This window comes from Dendrobates tinctorius, unplaced genomic scaffold, assembly GCF_039654945.1.
Source record: "Dendrobates tinctorius isolate UK_male_01 unplaced genomic scaffold, ASM3965494v1 ptg000029l, whole genome shotgun sequence".
Lineage (NCBI taxonomy): Eukaryota > Metazoa > Chordata > Amphibia > Anura > Dendrobatidae > Dendrobates > Dendrobates tinctorius.
The window spans coordinates 57,652,162-57,668,995 of record NW_027361697.1 but is presented as its reverse complement, the minus strand read 5'-3'; the positions used below and the strand labels follow the sequence as shown (position 1 = coordinate 57,668,995).

At 40.0% G+C, this 16,834-nt stretch overlaps 1 protein-coding gene across 4 annotated transcripts in view; it reads right to left on the bottom strand.

Annotated features, from left to right (window-relative positions):
- PTPRC (protein tyrosine phosphatase receptor type C) overlaps positions 1–16,834 on the bottom strand; it is a 253,456-nt gene that overhangs the window by 39,957 nt on the left and 196,665 nt on the right. For all 4 annotated transcript variants that reach the window (XM_073571743.1, XM_073571744.1, XM_073571745.1 and 1 more), the window contains 4 exons: positions 12,602–12,801; positions 11,090–11,150; positions 6,008–6,116; positions 4,497–4,531 (listed from right to left, as the gene is read on the bottom strand). In XM_073571743.1, coding sequence (XP_073427844.1) covers positions 4,497–4,531; positions 6,008–6,116; positions 11,090–11,150; positions 12,602–12,801 — 405 coding nt within the window. The remainder of the gene's footprint in view (positions 1–4,496; positions 4,532–6,007; positions 6,117–11,089; positions 11,151–12,601; positions 12,802–16,834) is intronic.

Sequence of the window (16,834 nt, the reverse complement as noted above, 5' to 3'; positions counted from 1 at the left end):
GTCTGTGAAGAAGACAGAAGGAGAACCTGTCATACCTGTAAAATAGAGCCACAGAATCATTTCCTCAACATATCTTTTAAAATAATGGGGTTAGCCGCATTATATTTAACTCATTCTGCAGCCAGAATGGACAGTGTAATACAGCGGTTAGAGGAGGCAAACGGCGGAAATTTTTAATGAAGCCTAACTCCAAAAATGATTTTTTTTTAGCCCCATAGACATGCATTTAAGTAAGAACAAAATTGTCTCCAAAGGTGGACAACCACTTAAATGTTGACCAGTAGAGTTGAGCGACTTTGGTCGGATCGGGTTTCATGAAACAAAAGTTGAGTCGGATGAAACTGGTCCGACTAGGGCAAAAAAAGTCAGAGTTTCGTCCGAAACCCGACCTCAATGCAAGTCAATGGGGAATAAAAGTCGGCATTGAGTGGATGACATTCATCCACTCAATGCCGACTTTTATTCCCCATTGACTTGCATTGTGGCCGGGTTTCGGACGAAACTCCGACTTTTTTTGCCCTAGTCGGACCAGTTTCATCCGACTCAAATTTTGTTTCATGAAACCTGATCCGACCAAAGTTGCTCAACTCTATTGACCAGTACTACACAAAAGTCATCAATTGTTTGGTCCCAGTAAAACCCTTTAAGAACCACTCTAATGCCTGGAACCAAGATTATATAACATTCTAAATTTATAAAACAACTAGTCTCTAATATCCATTCTCAAATGCACAGGAGGGGCTTTACTCTTAAGATTTACTTCTACCTTGCTAAACAGGAGGAAGCATGATGATCTTGAATGGATTACTTTCAAAGAACCCTGTTCAGTTTAGTTACCTATGGTTCCCTTTAACTTGGTGCTTCTTGAACTTGTTGAGAGAAGGAACTTGAGTAATGTTATGGTTATGCCATCTATTGTTTGATCCCTCATAAAGAGTAATGTGGGCATTGAGCACCTTGTGTCAACTGCCTACCTATGGCTCTTATATATAGTTAATGAGGTAAAATGCCCTGCAAGGTTTACATATATATGTATAATGTCCAATATATATAATACAGGCACTGAGCTTTAAGTAAAAATTCTCACTGAAATTCTTCTTTCATAAACTGTCCTTATTATTTATGCAATGATGTGTAGGTGTATTGCTATTCTTATCGATTGCTATCTTACCCAGTTTCTAATGCTGTTCCAGTCCCACGTGAGCACTCCTTTTCTTTGCTGGCTCGCACAGTGACCACTGTGAGGCGTGGAGCTTCTTCCATCAATATAAGTCTAAGGAGCTACAGAACAAGGCTCAATACCATAGACTTACATAGAGAAAGCAACTTCCAACTCTCACATCAATCCCCTGTGGTATGTAGGCAAGAACAGTACCTGAGTGATGCTGGAAAATGGGATAGGCTGTATTCGGAAAGTATATTAATACACTTACACATAATTATATAGGTAATTAAGAGAGTTTATGAAATAAAAATGTTGCTGGACCTTCTTTCATGTGTACATGTAGAGGGGACACAGGATTGTTAGGTCACTTGTACAGGACAACTAAAGAGTAGTGACGCACAAGCTCTAGGCAGGTCAAGAGTAAATACATAGAAGCTTTGCTGCTTCATGGTCATATATAGATATTGCTAGACAAGGGAGTGCCTATTGGTTGATTAGAGCAAAGAGAGGATGAGACATTTACTTGGGATTGCTTAGAAACTGAGCCAAATTAGAAACAGAGAAAGAGAGTGTATAGCGGTTCTCAAATCTATGGTCTGCTCCCTGACGACTACTTGATGGTGGCCTCAAATACTTGTAGAGACATCCTGACCTAGAGATTTTAGTATATGACAACAATAAGCTGCCTGTCCTGAGACCCTATATGAAAAGAAATCACTGCGACAACCACAGAAATCGTGGTCTGTGTGTGAAATGCTAGCTGTTGTCTGAATTGAAATGCTATACCGTGGCCTGACACAATAAGTTGACATGACTGTCCATGGTCTGGAACAAAAATATGAGAAACGTGGCCTGCAATTGGTCCTGTGGAACAGTGGACGTTCCCAAAGCCTGTCATGTGCTGCATGTATGAGTGCACATTACAGACTATTCCTGTTAGAGAAACTGCAGACTACAATGTGATACACTGCTAGTTTTGCCGAGTCTACTACCTAAAAACTGGCACCGCTGGGTTTTGTTTGTTGTTTGTTTCCCGCTATTGAGTTAAAGAATCCATATCTCCAGTCTGAGGCTGCCATTTTTATTTAATAAATCAGTGGGAAACTACATCTTTTTCTAAATATAACCTATTAACAAAAGTGCTCAAAAGTGTCCCTAATCTCCCGTCAAAGGGGTTGCATAGAATTGTGGAAACCTGCTTTACATGCTGAGATCACACAGCCCAACTTTTACTAGAAAATCATGCTCCTTTTGGGCGGTTTAGGATAACTTCCTATGAGAACTTTTGTTAATATGCAATATTTAGAAAAATCACTAATCTGGGACTGCACACTCTTTTCTTAAATAATAAAATTAACTCCAAATTGATGATAAGTACTCTTTAGAGCAGTGATCCCCAACCTTCCTGACCTTGAGAGCCACATTCAGCTCTGAGAGAGAGTCGCGAGCCACATCCAGGTACTGCCCCCCTCACAGCAGTGGCAACCAAAGCCCACATTAGGGGGGCAATGATAACTAAAGCTTTTCCACAGAAATTATCCCAAAGCAAAATACCAAGATCCAAAGGTTCCCAAAATACCCCCATTCAGTTTTGTCTCAACACACTTTTACATCCAGGTTCAAGCATCTCCTCTTATAGGTAGTATCATCCTGTCTCCAGCCTACCATACTCAAATGATCTATAAACCCCTTAGACCAGTGTATGTGCATCCAGCTCTGTTCTTCTGTGCAGGACTACTCACAGAATTCACCTTTTTGAGCTGTGGTCTTCACACCTGTTTCCTAGACCTGCAGCTAATGCACCAAGCTGGCAGACAGCCGCGAGCCACAATCCATGGGACCGTGAGCTGTATGTGGCTCCCGAGCTACAGGTTGGGGTCCCCTGCTTTAGAGTATGTGCACATGGCACAAAACAAAGAGGTTACCAGCAACCTGATAGCTTGATACAATTAAGATAACATTGGAGAAGACCCTTGTGGACCTATGTAGGCTTATACAAGATCGATCATCCTATAGATCGCTCATCCATCAAGTCGCCATGGCTCAAGATGGAGCCAAAGGCCATTAAACAAATAATAATAGCATATGGCATCTTTTCAGGCAGATTTCACCTTGAAAAAGGAATGTGTATGTGCAATGTGATGTAAAAATTATATTATCAAGCTTTGAAAGCCATGAGGCAGGCAATATAAGTGACCTTCTTCTTCAGGTGACTTCTGCTCATTATTTTATATATAAAATACATGTAAAATGAAATAAAAAATGGTGTGGGGGTCCCACTCATTTTTTAATAACCAGTTGAGGGAAAACAGACAGCTGGGGGCTTGTGTTATTATTTTGAGAAGAATCCAATATCCATGAAGCGTCTCAGGCTATTAGTATCAGCTCTTAGCTCTCTACAAAACCTTTACTGGTTATTAAAACGTGGGACCCCCCCAAAACAATTGTGGCATCCCCCCTACTTTTAATACACAAGCAGGGGCTAAGCAGACAGCTGCGCACTTAAATTAATATGCTCGAAAGGGGCCATGGATATTGGCCCCCTCCCAGACAAATAACACCAGCCCTCGGCAGCACCAGAAATTACTCATCCATTAGATGCATTAATTCTTGCACTTAGCTTTGGATCTTCCATTTGCTCTGGTGCGTTGGCAAGAGGGGTAATGGCTTTGGGGTTGATTTCAGCTGTGTAATGTCTGCTGACATCAAACCCAGGCATTATCAATGGCAAGGCATCTATAAGACACTCCCATTACTAACCTTGTAGTCAAAAGCAATAAAAACACACATAAAAAGTCTTTTAATTGCAAAAAGACCCTCTTTTACCCGTTTATTACCTTTAAAAAAATAAAACAATCTAAAGGGGTCCACTGTTAATCTATCCAATGTCCTAGAAAGATCCCTGATCTTACTACATCCGGATGCAGTGCTAAGTGGTGACATCAGTAATGTGACCACTCAGCACGACTGGCGGAACACAATGACAGTGACTTGTGAATCCAGCTGCTGAGACGAGCATTGACGTCAGTATGGTTCCTGTAGTAACTACCGTATATGTTTGTGTGTCTTATTTTAAGTGAAAATTGTTTCAAATGAACCCTGTTGAATCTGTGTCTATTGATGTGCACACAAGTTCTGCCATGCAGTTATACCAACGCAAACCAATTCAGATACATTTATCTTCAGTCTATGACATTTCTAAAACAATCATGTGAATATTTCTTTACAGACACTTATCAGTGAGAACTTATAGAAAAAAAAGGTTACTAAAAACAGTTATACAACTTGTGGCATTTGACTTTAAATAGTTTTATATTATAAATCCGATTACCTTGCTCAATTAGTGGAAAGTCATCAGGAAAATTGCTGAAATTGCAAGAATATTGTTTAACACGATTTTTAAGCGTGAAAATGTATAGAGAGAAGCACGAAGAAAAATTCAAATTAAGCCATTTGCCCAATAATTTGCAACATTTTTGTTTTCTGTTCTTATTGCCAATTTTTTAAAAAGAGAGGCAGTACTTAGCATAAAGAAAAACTGGACCCCATGCAGCACAACATATTTTCCAGACATTATTATTTTACAAACAAATCTATACCAGCATAATTTTAAGGCAAATCCATACTATTCTGCTGACTAGGCTCATCTGGCTTCTCTCAATTTAAGAGAATTAATGAGAGGAGTCTTTTTGGTACATGACCAGAAATATATAAATAACCTACATGTGGTCTTGCGATCACCCACCCACACGGAGAATATGGGGGATATGTGACAGTGTGTGGATTGCCGTCATATTGGGTAAGTGCAAACTTTTCATGTCAGTCTGGACTATAACTTTAACTTTAGACAGGAGGCCAGTAATGTGCCAATTTAAATGAAAAGGGGCGTCTTACTCCAGATACTGTTTGTTAATTTTAAGGCACCAGTTCTATTTAATCCTCCCTGTGCGTTTTTGCTCCCCAATATGGTACAGATCTGTAAAGATCACTGTTAGTGAGTAGAAGCTAAAAGCGTTGCATGATCACATGAAACACAGATTCACTGCTCCTTCTCCCTGTAATTGGATCGCTAAAAGTGATAGATCATACTCTACCCTAGTCTACCATCCATCCGTCTGAAGGACCACTTAATGACTGAATTATCACAGTAATACTGGATTGTAAATTAAATGACGCAAAGCTTAATATTAATTTAGAGTGCCAGATTTTTCGCTACTATCGAGTGAAGAAGTGGGATCCTGCTTGGACACCACAACTAGAATGGATGCTGAAGTCCCTTTACTAAGCTTGTTTAATAAATTAATGGTGATGATGACGATGGCACATAGCACAGCTATAGATTCATATGCAGACTTGATTTGTGTTTGAATGGTATGTACATCTCTTCGACTATTTTTTATGCATTTTAATTCATAGCAGTAACAGTAAATCAACTTTGTACATAATAATAGCTGCCTTTTCTAAGTCTTTTCTATCCCTCCTATCCTTCAGTCACTCTTATACCACCTGCAGAATAACAATATTGCCCAACTGTATTTCATTATTGTTGGTGGCATGATAGAAATGATGGCTGATAAAACCAAATAATAACATGAAAAGGGTCCAAACTGCCTTAAAGGGATAGGGAGTGGCAATGTTTTGGGCAGATATATAAATTATATTCAGGGTTATCTTCCTAGTGTTGTCTGAAGAGAGTTCTGGTGCCTGAGGAAGTCAAAAATCCTTCTGCCACAAAGTATAAATGGTCCATAGTAGTGGGGGTTCCAGTTAGAAATATATTTAAAGTACATGATGAATGATACCAAGCTGTTTGTATAATTATAAAAGAAGTTTCCACATTACCATGAAGATCTTTTCTGCAGTTTGTAGATTTTATACATAACGAGGATCAGGGCCAGGCAAGTGATAATTATGAAAAAAGCCAAGAATCCAATGAGGGCCTTATCATTATCTGGAAAACACAAAATAAACAATGGAAAAATTCTGAAGGTTGTAAATTACTAAAACAAAACACATCCTCAATTCCCAAAAAGTTGGGACGCTGTGTAAAATGTAACTAAAACATGAATGCAGTGTTTTGGAAATCTCTTTTTGACATATTTTATTCACAGCAGAATATAGGACACAAATTAGAAGGTGAACATCCGACCTTTTTCCATTTCTTTTGAAAAAAAATAACAAATTTAGACATCTCAAAAAGTTAGGATAGAGTCATGTCTAACATTGTGTATTATCCCCTTTTTTATTTACAACAATCTGAAAATGTCTGAGGAGACCAATTGCTGGAATTTTGGGAGAGGAATATTGTTCCATTCTGATCTAAAGTGGGATTCTGCTCAACAGTCCAGGGTCTTTGTCTACTTTTTGCTTCATAATGCACCAAATGTTTTCTATGCTTAAAAGGTCTGGACTGCAGACAGCTGGTTCATCACCCAAACTCTTCTATGAAGGCATGCTGTTGTGATGGATGCAGTTTGTGGTTTAGCACTGTCTTGCTGAAATATGCAAGGTCTTCACTGAAATAGACAATGTCTGGATGGGTGTGTTGTTCTAAAACCTCAATATCATACCCAGCACTGGGAGTGCCTTACAAGAAGTATAGGCAGCCCATGCCATAGGCACTAATGCAACCCCCATACCATTAGGCTTATGAACTATGTGCTGATAACAAGGTGGATGGTCCCTCTTTTCTTACGTCAGTGTAAGAAGCAGGTACTGGGATGCAGAAACACAAATGCTGCAAAGCACGGATTAACTATATTTAATTATCCAACAGCAATAAACTTCTCACAGGGAGATAGCAGGGTAAAAGGGGTACAAAAACTAAACTAAATAACGATTGTTAAACTAGACTGTCTTTTGATAACAGATCACTTATCGTGGCTCCGCAGCCCGTCACTCTCTGAAGATCCCGTGGGTAGTACAAATGCCGAAGACTGTTAGTGCAGCATCTTCGGGCGTCCCCACCCAACACATGCTCCTGCTTCTAGCGGCAGCGGGCCGTCTCCGGTTTTGCCCGCTGAGCCCCTAGTCCATGTAACTGCAAAGCGATAGGATCGAGGTCTCTGCAAGGTTCCACTCAGCGTGTGTCTCTTTGGGTAGCAGCCATCACCTGAATGGCTAAGCTGCAATGTTCTGACAGGCATAAGCCTCTCTGGCTGTCAGTTGACACCCGGACCTCTGTACCACAATGCTCTGTCCATCTCACGCTCCCCTGTGCACTGCTGATATGGGTGAGTCTCTCACGCTGTTGCCTTGTCTCTGCACGCTACGGCCTATCGTTCTCCTCACTGCGGCTGCGATCCGCACCTGCTTAGCATTCTGGTGGGAATCTACCCTCCGTTCCCACGCAGCCCTTTTTAGCTTACTGACCGTGCCCATGCTCCCTTCACCCAGGTTACTGGCTCACTCCAGCTGCAATTGCATTACCTCCAGCAACAGGAGGTGTAGCCCCAGCAGTTCCGGACCTGGCACTTCAACAACCCTGACAGCCCGGTCCTCCCTTCTACACTAGCATGACACGGCATCAGTGGTTTCCATAAACATTTTCAAAATTGGAAGATTCTTCTGATCATGAAAAAGTTTTCCGTTTTGCCTCAGTATACTTCAAATGAGCTTTGGCCCAGAAAAGAGGGCAGTCTTTATGAATTGTGTCTTCTTTACATAACAGAGCTTTAACTTGCATTTGTGGGTTGTTCAGCAAATTATGTTCAGACAATGATTTCTAAAATTATTCCTGAGACCATGCAGTTATTTACAACCCAGACAGGCTGTCTGGTTTGTAACTGAATTTTTTGGAGGATTTTTTTTACTCTTTTTGAGGTTACCATGCAGTTATTTGCAAGACCAAATCATGCCTATTTTAATACAGTGCCGCCCGAGGGCCCATAGATTATAATGATCCAATATTGACCACCAGTCTTGTTCGTTGTATTCATGGATAGAATCTATGAATGCTTGGATGATATTTTGTACTGTAAGGGATGGGATATTCAAAGTCTTTGCAATTTTATGTTGAGGAACATTTTCTAAACTTGTTTCACAATTTTTAGATGCCATTGTTTACAAATTTGTTAACCTCTGACCATCTTTGCTTCTGAGAGACTCTGCCTGTCTAACACGGTCTATTTGAACACAGTTATGTGACTTAGTTAAAAATTGACTCTCCATTTGTATTTCATTAATACCACTTACTTTTCCAGCCTCTTTGTTAACTGTATCCCAACTTTTTCGAGATGTGTTATTGCCATCCATTTTGAAATAAGTTAAAGGGGTTGTATGGATTGATGAAAGTTGGCAGTCACTCTATGTGACAGCAGACATTTGAATCCTCAAAGCATGTACACTGCACATTTCTGGATTCTTTGGTACTGGCAGCAAGCGCTGGCAGTCATGTGATGACTAATACATGTGGTTTTAGGTGTTTGGCCTTATTCAAATCACTTGTACTGTGTGATGCCATGCATGTCTAGTTGCAATGTGGCCAGAAATATGCAAATTGCATAATAGGGGTCATGTGAAAACCCGCTCTTGCTGCTGGTATCAGATTATCCTGATAGCATGGAATGAGCACATTGTAATGTAAGGATTCAGAAGTCTTTAGTCACACAGAGTGAAAGCAGAATTTTATCCCAAACCTGGATAACCCCTCTAATTTTTCAAGTGAAATGAAAAATGTCTAACTTTAACCTTCTGATCTGTATTCTACGTTCTATTGTGAATAAAATATTAATATGAGATTTCCAGAGAATCATAGAATCATAGAATCGTAGCGTTGGAAGGGACCTCCTGGGCCATCTGGTCCAACCCCCTGCTCAAAGCAGGATTCGCTAAATCATCCCAGTCAGATGTCTGTCCAGCCTCTATTTCATAGAATCATATAATCATAGAATCGTAGAGTTGGAAGGGACCTCCTGGGCCATCTGGTCCAACCCCCTGCTCAAAGCAGGATTCGCTAAATCATCCCAGTCAGATGTCTGTCCAGCCTCTGTTTGAAGACTTCCATTGAAGGAGAACTCACCACTTCTCGTGGCAGCCTGTTCCACTCATTGATCACTCTAACTGTCAAAAAGTTTTTTCTAATATCTAATCTGTGTCTCCTCCCATTCAGTTTCATCCCATTGCTTCTAGTCTTTCCTTGTGCAAATGAGAATAAAGTTGATCCTTCTACAATGTGACAGCCCTTTAGATATTTGTAGACAGCTATTAAGTCTCCTCTCAGTCTTCTCTTTTGCAAACTAAACATTCCCAAATCCTGCAACCTTTCCTCATAAGACAGGGTTTGCAGACCGGTCACCATTCCAAATCATTGCATCCTTGTTTTCTTTACATTTCATACAATGTCCAACTTTTTTGGAAATGGGTTTTTTTTTGCTTAAAAATATAACTACCAGCAGCAGCGTAGGACCCAGGGATGATAAGTACAACATAGTTTGTTATTTTACAAATCACTGGGCCTGTGGGGAAAAAAAGAAGCTGACAGTGGACAACCCCGTTAAGCGTCTGGATTGGCTTTTGATTTTGAATCATTTTGATGTCTGGTTTGGGGTCTAAATAAATTTTAGAATGTCGTCTGATATATTAAGGAATCAGGGGACCAAAATAATTTTGGGGGTCAATTCTGCTGTCTTACAATAAGGTTTGAGGTCAAAACAAATTTTGAAGTCCGGTCTGAAGTCTGAATTTATGAGGGTTCTGTTCTGGGGTATGCATATATTTTAGAGACTATTCTGTGAGAGCACGAATATGACACAGTACATCTTTTATTTAGAGCACCATGTGTTTGTTTTATTGCATCTCTATAGTGGTGTAACTAATGTATGTTTCCTGATCCCAGTACTATACTTACCAGCTGATGTTTTCTTCTGCTCTTGGGACTGCTCTGGGTGGTCTTCTGCAGTTAGTGACCTGGCGGATCGCTCCAGTGTTTGCTGGGTGAGTCGGAAGTCACAAGTCAATATAAGTCTATGAGAGCCAGAACAAGGTCCTCATAGACTTACACTGTGAGCTTGTGACCTTTACCTCTGACTTCCAGTCAGTCAGGGGCTGCAGTCACAAGATGGTGGCATTGGACTGGAGCAGCACTGGGAAGAGCTGAAGATGGCAGGTAAGTCTAATACTACAGGCAGGGAAATTAGATTAGTTCCACCACTTCAGCACTGCATTTAAAAAAACCACTAGAGTGGTGCTTTAACAATAACATAATCAAGTGTTTACGGATGATGATTAACCTCACTTTTGCATGGAGATGGCACCTGCTCTGGAGATCAAAAGTCATTCAAAATGTTGCTATGTGTCCCATTAATTTCTAGCTATTCCTCTGTATAGACAACTGTCCTAGTGGGCAACATATTATAACAGTCTTAAAAAGACCATGAAGTCCCATTGGAACACCAAAGTTTGCTATAGAGTGCTGCAGAATCGTACAAGGGTTCATCACTTGTAACGGTAAAGAATACATTTAATATCCAATTTTGTTGTTATCCCTTTATTTTAAGAATCACGTCGACATAGATTTGCGTGAACAACAAGTTTATTGTTTATCAGCCCTGACCCTCTTAGAGAATGGAAGAATAAGAGTAGTGACAGATTCCAGAGATGCAAATATTACTTCTGAACTGACTGTCAATCTCCTGCTATAAGTCCACAAATGGTCTATGGTTTGCATTGTGACACGTCCCCTGGGCACCTAAGCTTAGATATTAGAATAGAGGACTGTTAAATGCTTCATTGGTTTGCAGAGCAAACCCCATTTGTGTCATTACAGAAGGAGAGTGGAAGTGAGTTCAGAGTTAATAATTACAACATTATCCCAGCATTTACTCATATCCAGATACATAAGCCATCCACACATAATAGTTGTTCAGGAAGATTTCTAATAGTATAAGGTTTTCTCTTCAAAATTTGATCCTTCAATGTACTTACACCGTGTTTTTATTTTCATTATTTCAGGCGGTCCGTCATATTCTTTATTATTATAGTAGACCTGCAAAATAAATGCGAAACGTAAGTTTTCACAACTGATTTGATTCTGTGTAACAAGATTCTATAAATGAATAAAGAAAGGTGTGCCCAGACTATTTTGTGTTCTTTTCCGAGGCAAGAGATCATAAAAAAGTCACATTGGCAAGCAAAAAGGAACAATATACATTTATAGATCAGAGTAAAGATATGAACACAATTGCCTGTAAAAATCCTTCAGCCACGTGAGTATTTGGTGAGGTTTTTTACCTTAGCATTTGGAAGCCAAAACCAAGCAAGGAACAATCAGGAAAAGTATAATAGAAACACGTCACCACTTCTGCATTTTTCACCCACTCCTGGTTTTTCCTTACAAACATTGAGGCAAAATACTGATCAAATACTGAGGTAAAATACTGACCAAATACTCAAGGTGTGCATGTGGCCTTAAGCTTCAGAAGACAAGTGTTTTTACTCTTTATTTAAACTCTTTATTTTCCTATATCTGATCAATATTCCCTAAGTAAAGCTTCATGCACATGGCCATGTTAATGTTCACTGGACAGTGTAAGGTTAGTTCTTCCCACCAAGTTTGTAGGGCAAAAAAATTGTTGCCACCAATCCCTTTATCTTACTTGCTAATATGGACACCAATCCTTGTGCAAGTTACCGTTACCCATGGAGAAGAAGTATGGTGCCTCCTGATTTTGGCCTCTTTCTTTCATAGGCCCCGAAAACAACCACTTGTAAATGTTAGGCCTCATGTACACATCAGTTTTTCACGTATGAGTTCGATCCATAGCACTTGTACCTATGACAGTCTAAGTGGCTGTTCACATATTAGATTCTTTCCTCGGACAGTGTGTGTGGTCCATGCAAATCATGGAGACATGTCCGATATTGCTCCAAGTGTCGGATCAAAATTAGCAGTGCAAATATATGGGTCAGTGAAATTCGGATGCCATCCTAGTTCGGTCTGTGTTCACTGACAGATAAATAGGAGAATGTGGAGAAGCTTTCTTTTGTTTTCTCATAGGTGAAAAAATCGGATGAAACTGACCAAATACTGATGAAAATCTGATGAAAATCCAATGGAAATCTCTGATAAAACAAGATCAATTTTTCTCAGACATAAAAAAAACCTGACGTCGGACTGAGGCCTTCCATGTACCCATTCCCATCCCAGCTGCTAAGTAAGTGACTCCTGTGAACCAAGCTTCATGATATCGCTCACATGTTCTTTTTGAAAGAAGGGTTCAATAGTCACTCAGATCCACTATTCATACATATAGTATCTATTGGGTCCTTGATGTACACTTGGCATACAAGTTGCTGTGTATCATTCTTAATGTATGTTTCATCGATATTAAGAATTTTTTCCCAATGTGGATTAATATGTTGAGCAAAAAACCTACCAACCGTTAGAAATGGCAAACTTTTTATTCACATATTAAATGGTAAAATTATTTTTCTTACCGTAAATGAATATGTTGTCAGGTAGGACAGATCTTTTCTAGGAAAGTGGCAAATTGTGCTTTCAGCTTTTTTGACATTATTTTCTAAAAGTACGAATACTCCTTTTACTCCGTTAATTCGTGCAGGTTCTCTACAATCAACTTTCACTTCATTGTTTGCTGGTCCAACTTTTACAACCATACCCTCAACTGTAGTTGGTACTGGAATGCAAACATAAATGAGAGATTTATATAGACACAAAAATCAACAGAGATTTATATAGACACAAAATTAACATATTTCTGTCAATGATGACAGAAATATAATATCCAGTGGCACAGCATGGTTCACACACAGGGCATTGTTACACCAAGAACAAAATTTCAAGGGGTGCAACATTTCTGAGGCCCTTCTCTGAGGCACTATCAAAGGATCCGGTGATGGCCCACTTAGCACTGCATCTTTGTTAACATAACATTGATACAGCCCGATCTTGTGGTACGGGCTGCCGGCGCTATCACTTTCTGTCTCATAGGCCGAAAGACACTTTAGACCTGCGGCCTCTGTGATATCAACATCCCTAAGATGATATGTATGTAAAACCTTTATTTTTTACAGGTGATGAAGCACAAAGGTGACATTATTACTATTTAAAAGGGTACTAAGGAGGCATTATTACTTGAAAAGGTCACTCAATATGCTGTATTGCTTGAAGGAGCACTCAGAGCGTATTTTTTCTAGAGTGGGAAATATTAATTTGACTGTGCACTCAAGGGACATTATTATTTGAAGGGTCTACTAAAGGGGCATTATTTCTTGAAAGGCCACTCAGGTGGAATTATTTCTTGAAGGGGGAAATCAGAGGGCACTATTACTTGTAGGGACAGTATAGCCTTCAAAAGGCATACAAGAATCATTTTTAATTTAAAAGGGAATCTGACAGCTGTTTTTTGCTATTGAATCTTACAGCAGCTTAATGTAGGAGGTGAGAGGCTGATTACAGGAATTTGTCACTTATTAGGCCGTGTGCTGAAGCTTCAATACAATCAGCGTTAGATCAGCAGGAGATTATCACTAGATGACTAGGTCTCATGTGCATACTAGTCCAGTTAATCTGTGTAGCCACGCCCCCACCACTGTTTGGAAGCTTTCTGACAATTCACATTGTACATGGGAAGTTGCCAATCAGGGGTGTGGATGGGGTTATATACAGCCCAGAAGTCTTAGCTCTGCTACATCTACATCAAACAAAACAGGAAAACTACCATAAGTAAGTGATACTGAAATCAGGCTTTCTTTCTCTAAATTATGCTGATCCCAGATTCCATAGTAATAACCTGCTGACGGATTCCAGTTAAACAGGAACGATTACTGTCTAGGTAGAAACAGAGTGCTAATAGTTTTTATGGAGAACAGAGAAAAATTATTATTTTTCTTTGCGGCACACAGGGATCCTTATTATTGTCTAGAACGGCCTTAGGATGCACTATTAATACATGGGAGCGAAAAGGGACCACAATTACTGTGTACAAACAGAAAGAGGGCATTATTACTATTTATGACATATAAGAAAAACTATAACACTATTTTCACTTGCAGCGTTTTTGGAGCATTTTTTTGCTGTGTTTTATGCAAATTAAAATTGGCTTTTTACAGAAACTGCAAAAGCTATTAGATTTCAGAAATCTCATGCAGGTCTTTTCTTCTTTTTTGCTTTTTTTAAATTTGCAGCATGTCACTTCTTTCACAACAATTTTGGTAACAAAAACTAACTTTATTAAACATGTATTGTAGAGAAAGCACACGTAATCTACACCCTCGAAAACAATACAAAAGATGCAACAAAAACAAAGCACTGTTAAAGATGCCAAAAAAATGCAGCAAAATGGATATTTTGAACATAGCGTTTTTACTGCCAAGAGAGCAGGTTTTGGCTGCAAAAAAAAAAAAGCAGAAAAACGCTACATGTAAGCATAACTCTACTGAGTGGGACTCACAATATCACACTACGGATATGTTCACTCATAGCTTTTTCACGTCCATGTCTCCAGTACGTGTGGTGACAGTTTTTACATGTACCGGAGACACGTACACACGTAAACCCATTCAAATGAATGGGTCTATGCACATCCAGTGTGTTTCTGCCGACCATGTGTCCGTGGGCAAAATACGCTGACATTTCTGGTTTTTGTCATCATCATGGACGGCAAAACATCCCGCACACGTGCACACGGAGAACACACATTGATGTCCTTTGTGTGACATGCCCGGCCGCTGGGAAGAAGCGCTACTGTAAGCGCTGTTCCCCGGCGGCTGGTGCTGAAGCGTGTTGTCATTCTCCACTGCTCTGCCAGCGAGCAGAGGAGAATGATGAGAACTATATTAAAGTCCGAACGACAGCAGGTGGTGGCTTTTGGGACTATTACTCCCATCATCCGACACCTGCTGTCGCTAATAACAATGACAGTAGGGGCGGATGATCGGGGTTTTCCACAGCCACCACCTGCTGTCATTCAGACTTTAATATAACTCTTATAATTCTCCTCTGCTCACCGACAGAGCAGGGGAGAATGATTACAGCCTGCTTCAGCACCTGTCGCCGGGGAACAGGGCTTACAGTAGCTCTTCTTCCCCGGCGGCTGTCCGTGTGGTACTGATACGGTACACGGGTGGCACACGGTTGCCACACATAGCACACACATGGACACACGGACACGGATATCTCCGGTACCATTTTTTCCGGTTCTGGAAATATACGGATGTGTGAAATGGGCCTTATATATGAAAAAGGTATTACTGCCAGAAATTCACAGCTGAAATTTTCTTTGTGTCTTTGATGTATTTTCTATTATTTTGCTGCTTAACTATTTTGATCTCAATTTGGGAAAAACAGCAGTAAAATGCTCAGTAATAGTTTGGCGGCATAATTCAGTCTCTCTGCATTATTATTGGTAATATTTGTATAGTGTATTTTGTTCTGTAGTAGTGTTATTTATTCACCATAGAGTGGTAATGGCAGAGCTCATGGTGTGACGATATTACTTGGTCCTAGTATAGTGGTATTATTAGTAGTAATGGTTAGTGTAGTGTATTTAGCTTTATAACAGTATGTAGGTGATATTTTGTCTGGGCATATCAGCAGCAGTGTCATATGATAAAGTTAAGCATATAAAGTTAAGTAATGGGGATTTTTTTTTTAAGTGTCACCATTTGGGGAGTGCAAAAAAGAGAGGAAGGAAAGCACTACCATAACATGCACACTACACCAATTATTACAAAAAGTAGTGAAAACAAGGCTTTATTGGTGCACACAATAGAAAATTGCATAATAAAACACAAGTAAAAACAAGGACCCAGAACCGGTACCTGCCAATGTGCAGACATGTCGCATAATATAATACAATACAAAAAATCATGCTGGAGACTCAATGAGCAAATATGCAATGCAAAGAACAATGCTTGCTAAGGCTAAAGCTATGGCGAAAAATCCATCAGAGTAACATAATATATAATAGTACTAGCTGCTGACCTGCCAGGCTGCTTCAGGAGTAGGAACCAGAAGATTGCAAGTCATATATATAATAATAAAGACCGCTATAAAAAAAGGTTCACAATAATAGTGTAGATATGATCAATCCCACAAATGAGCATACAGAGATGAATGCATTCCAGACCATAGCATATGGGCTAAGTATAGCCCCAGAGCAGCGGTCACAATAGACCTGGGAGCAGTAGCCACAATAAATGATTTATGGTGAGAGCATAAAAGGCAAAAGGATTACCAGACCAAAATCATACATGCACAAGGAACAGCAGGACCCGTCCTGGGGACCCGAACGGTGGCCCTTTCTTATATATACACCATTTGGGGAGTGGGATGAAGGAGTTAACTGCTCCTACCCCCCCAGGGCCTGTAAGCATATTGAAGAAAGCAGGATTTAGTGCTCCAATGTTGAATAGCAAGGCCTTTTAGTATGATAATGAGATAAGGCCCAAAACAGAACTTCAAAGCTTGAGTAGGAGCCACGTCAGCATGGGGCAGGAAGGTGCCTGGGGGCCTCAATTAGAATATACCTGTCATCTAGACACGGAAATACACATCCATTGTCTCTCCCAGTCTCTCTGGCTAAATCCTAGGATCATGGATTATGAGCGCACCTTTCGAGCTATAGACTCATAAAAAAAATCCGCTTGACCCTGAGGAAATTGCGCATCTGGCAGTGTGACTCCTGAGTCGGTCAGGGCTCTGGGACC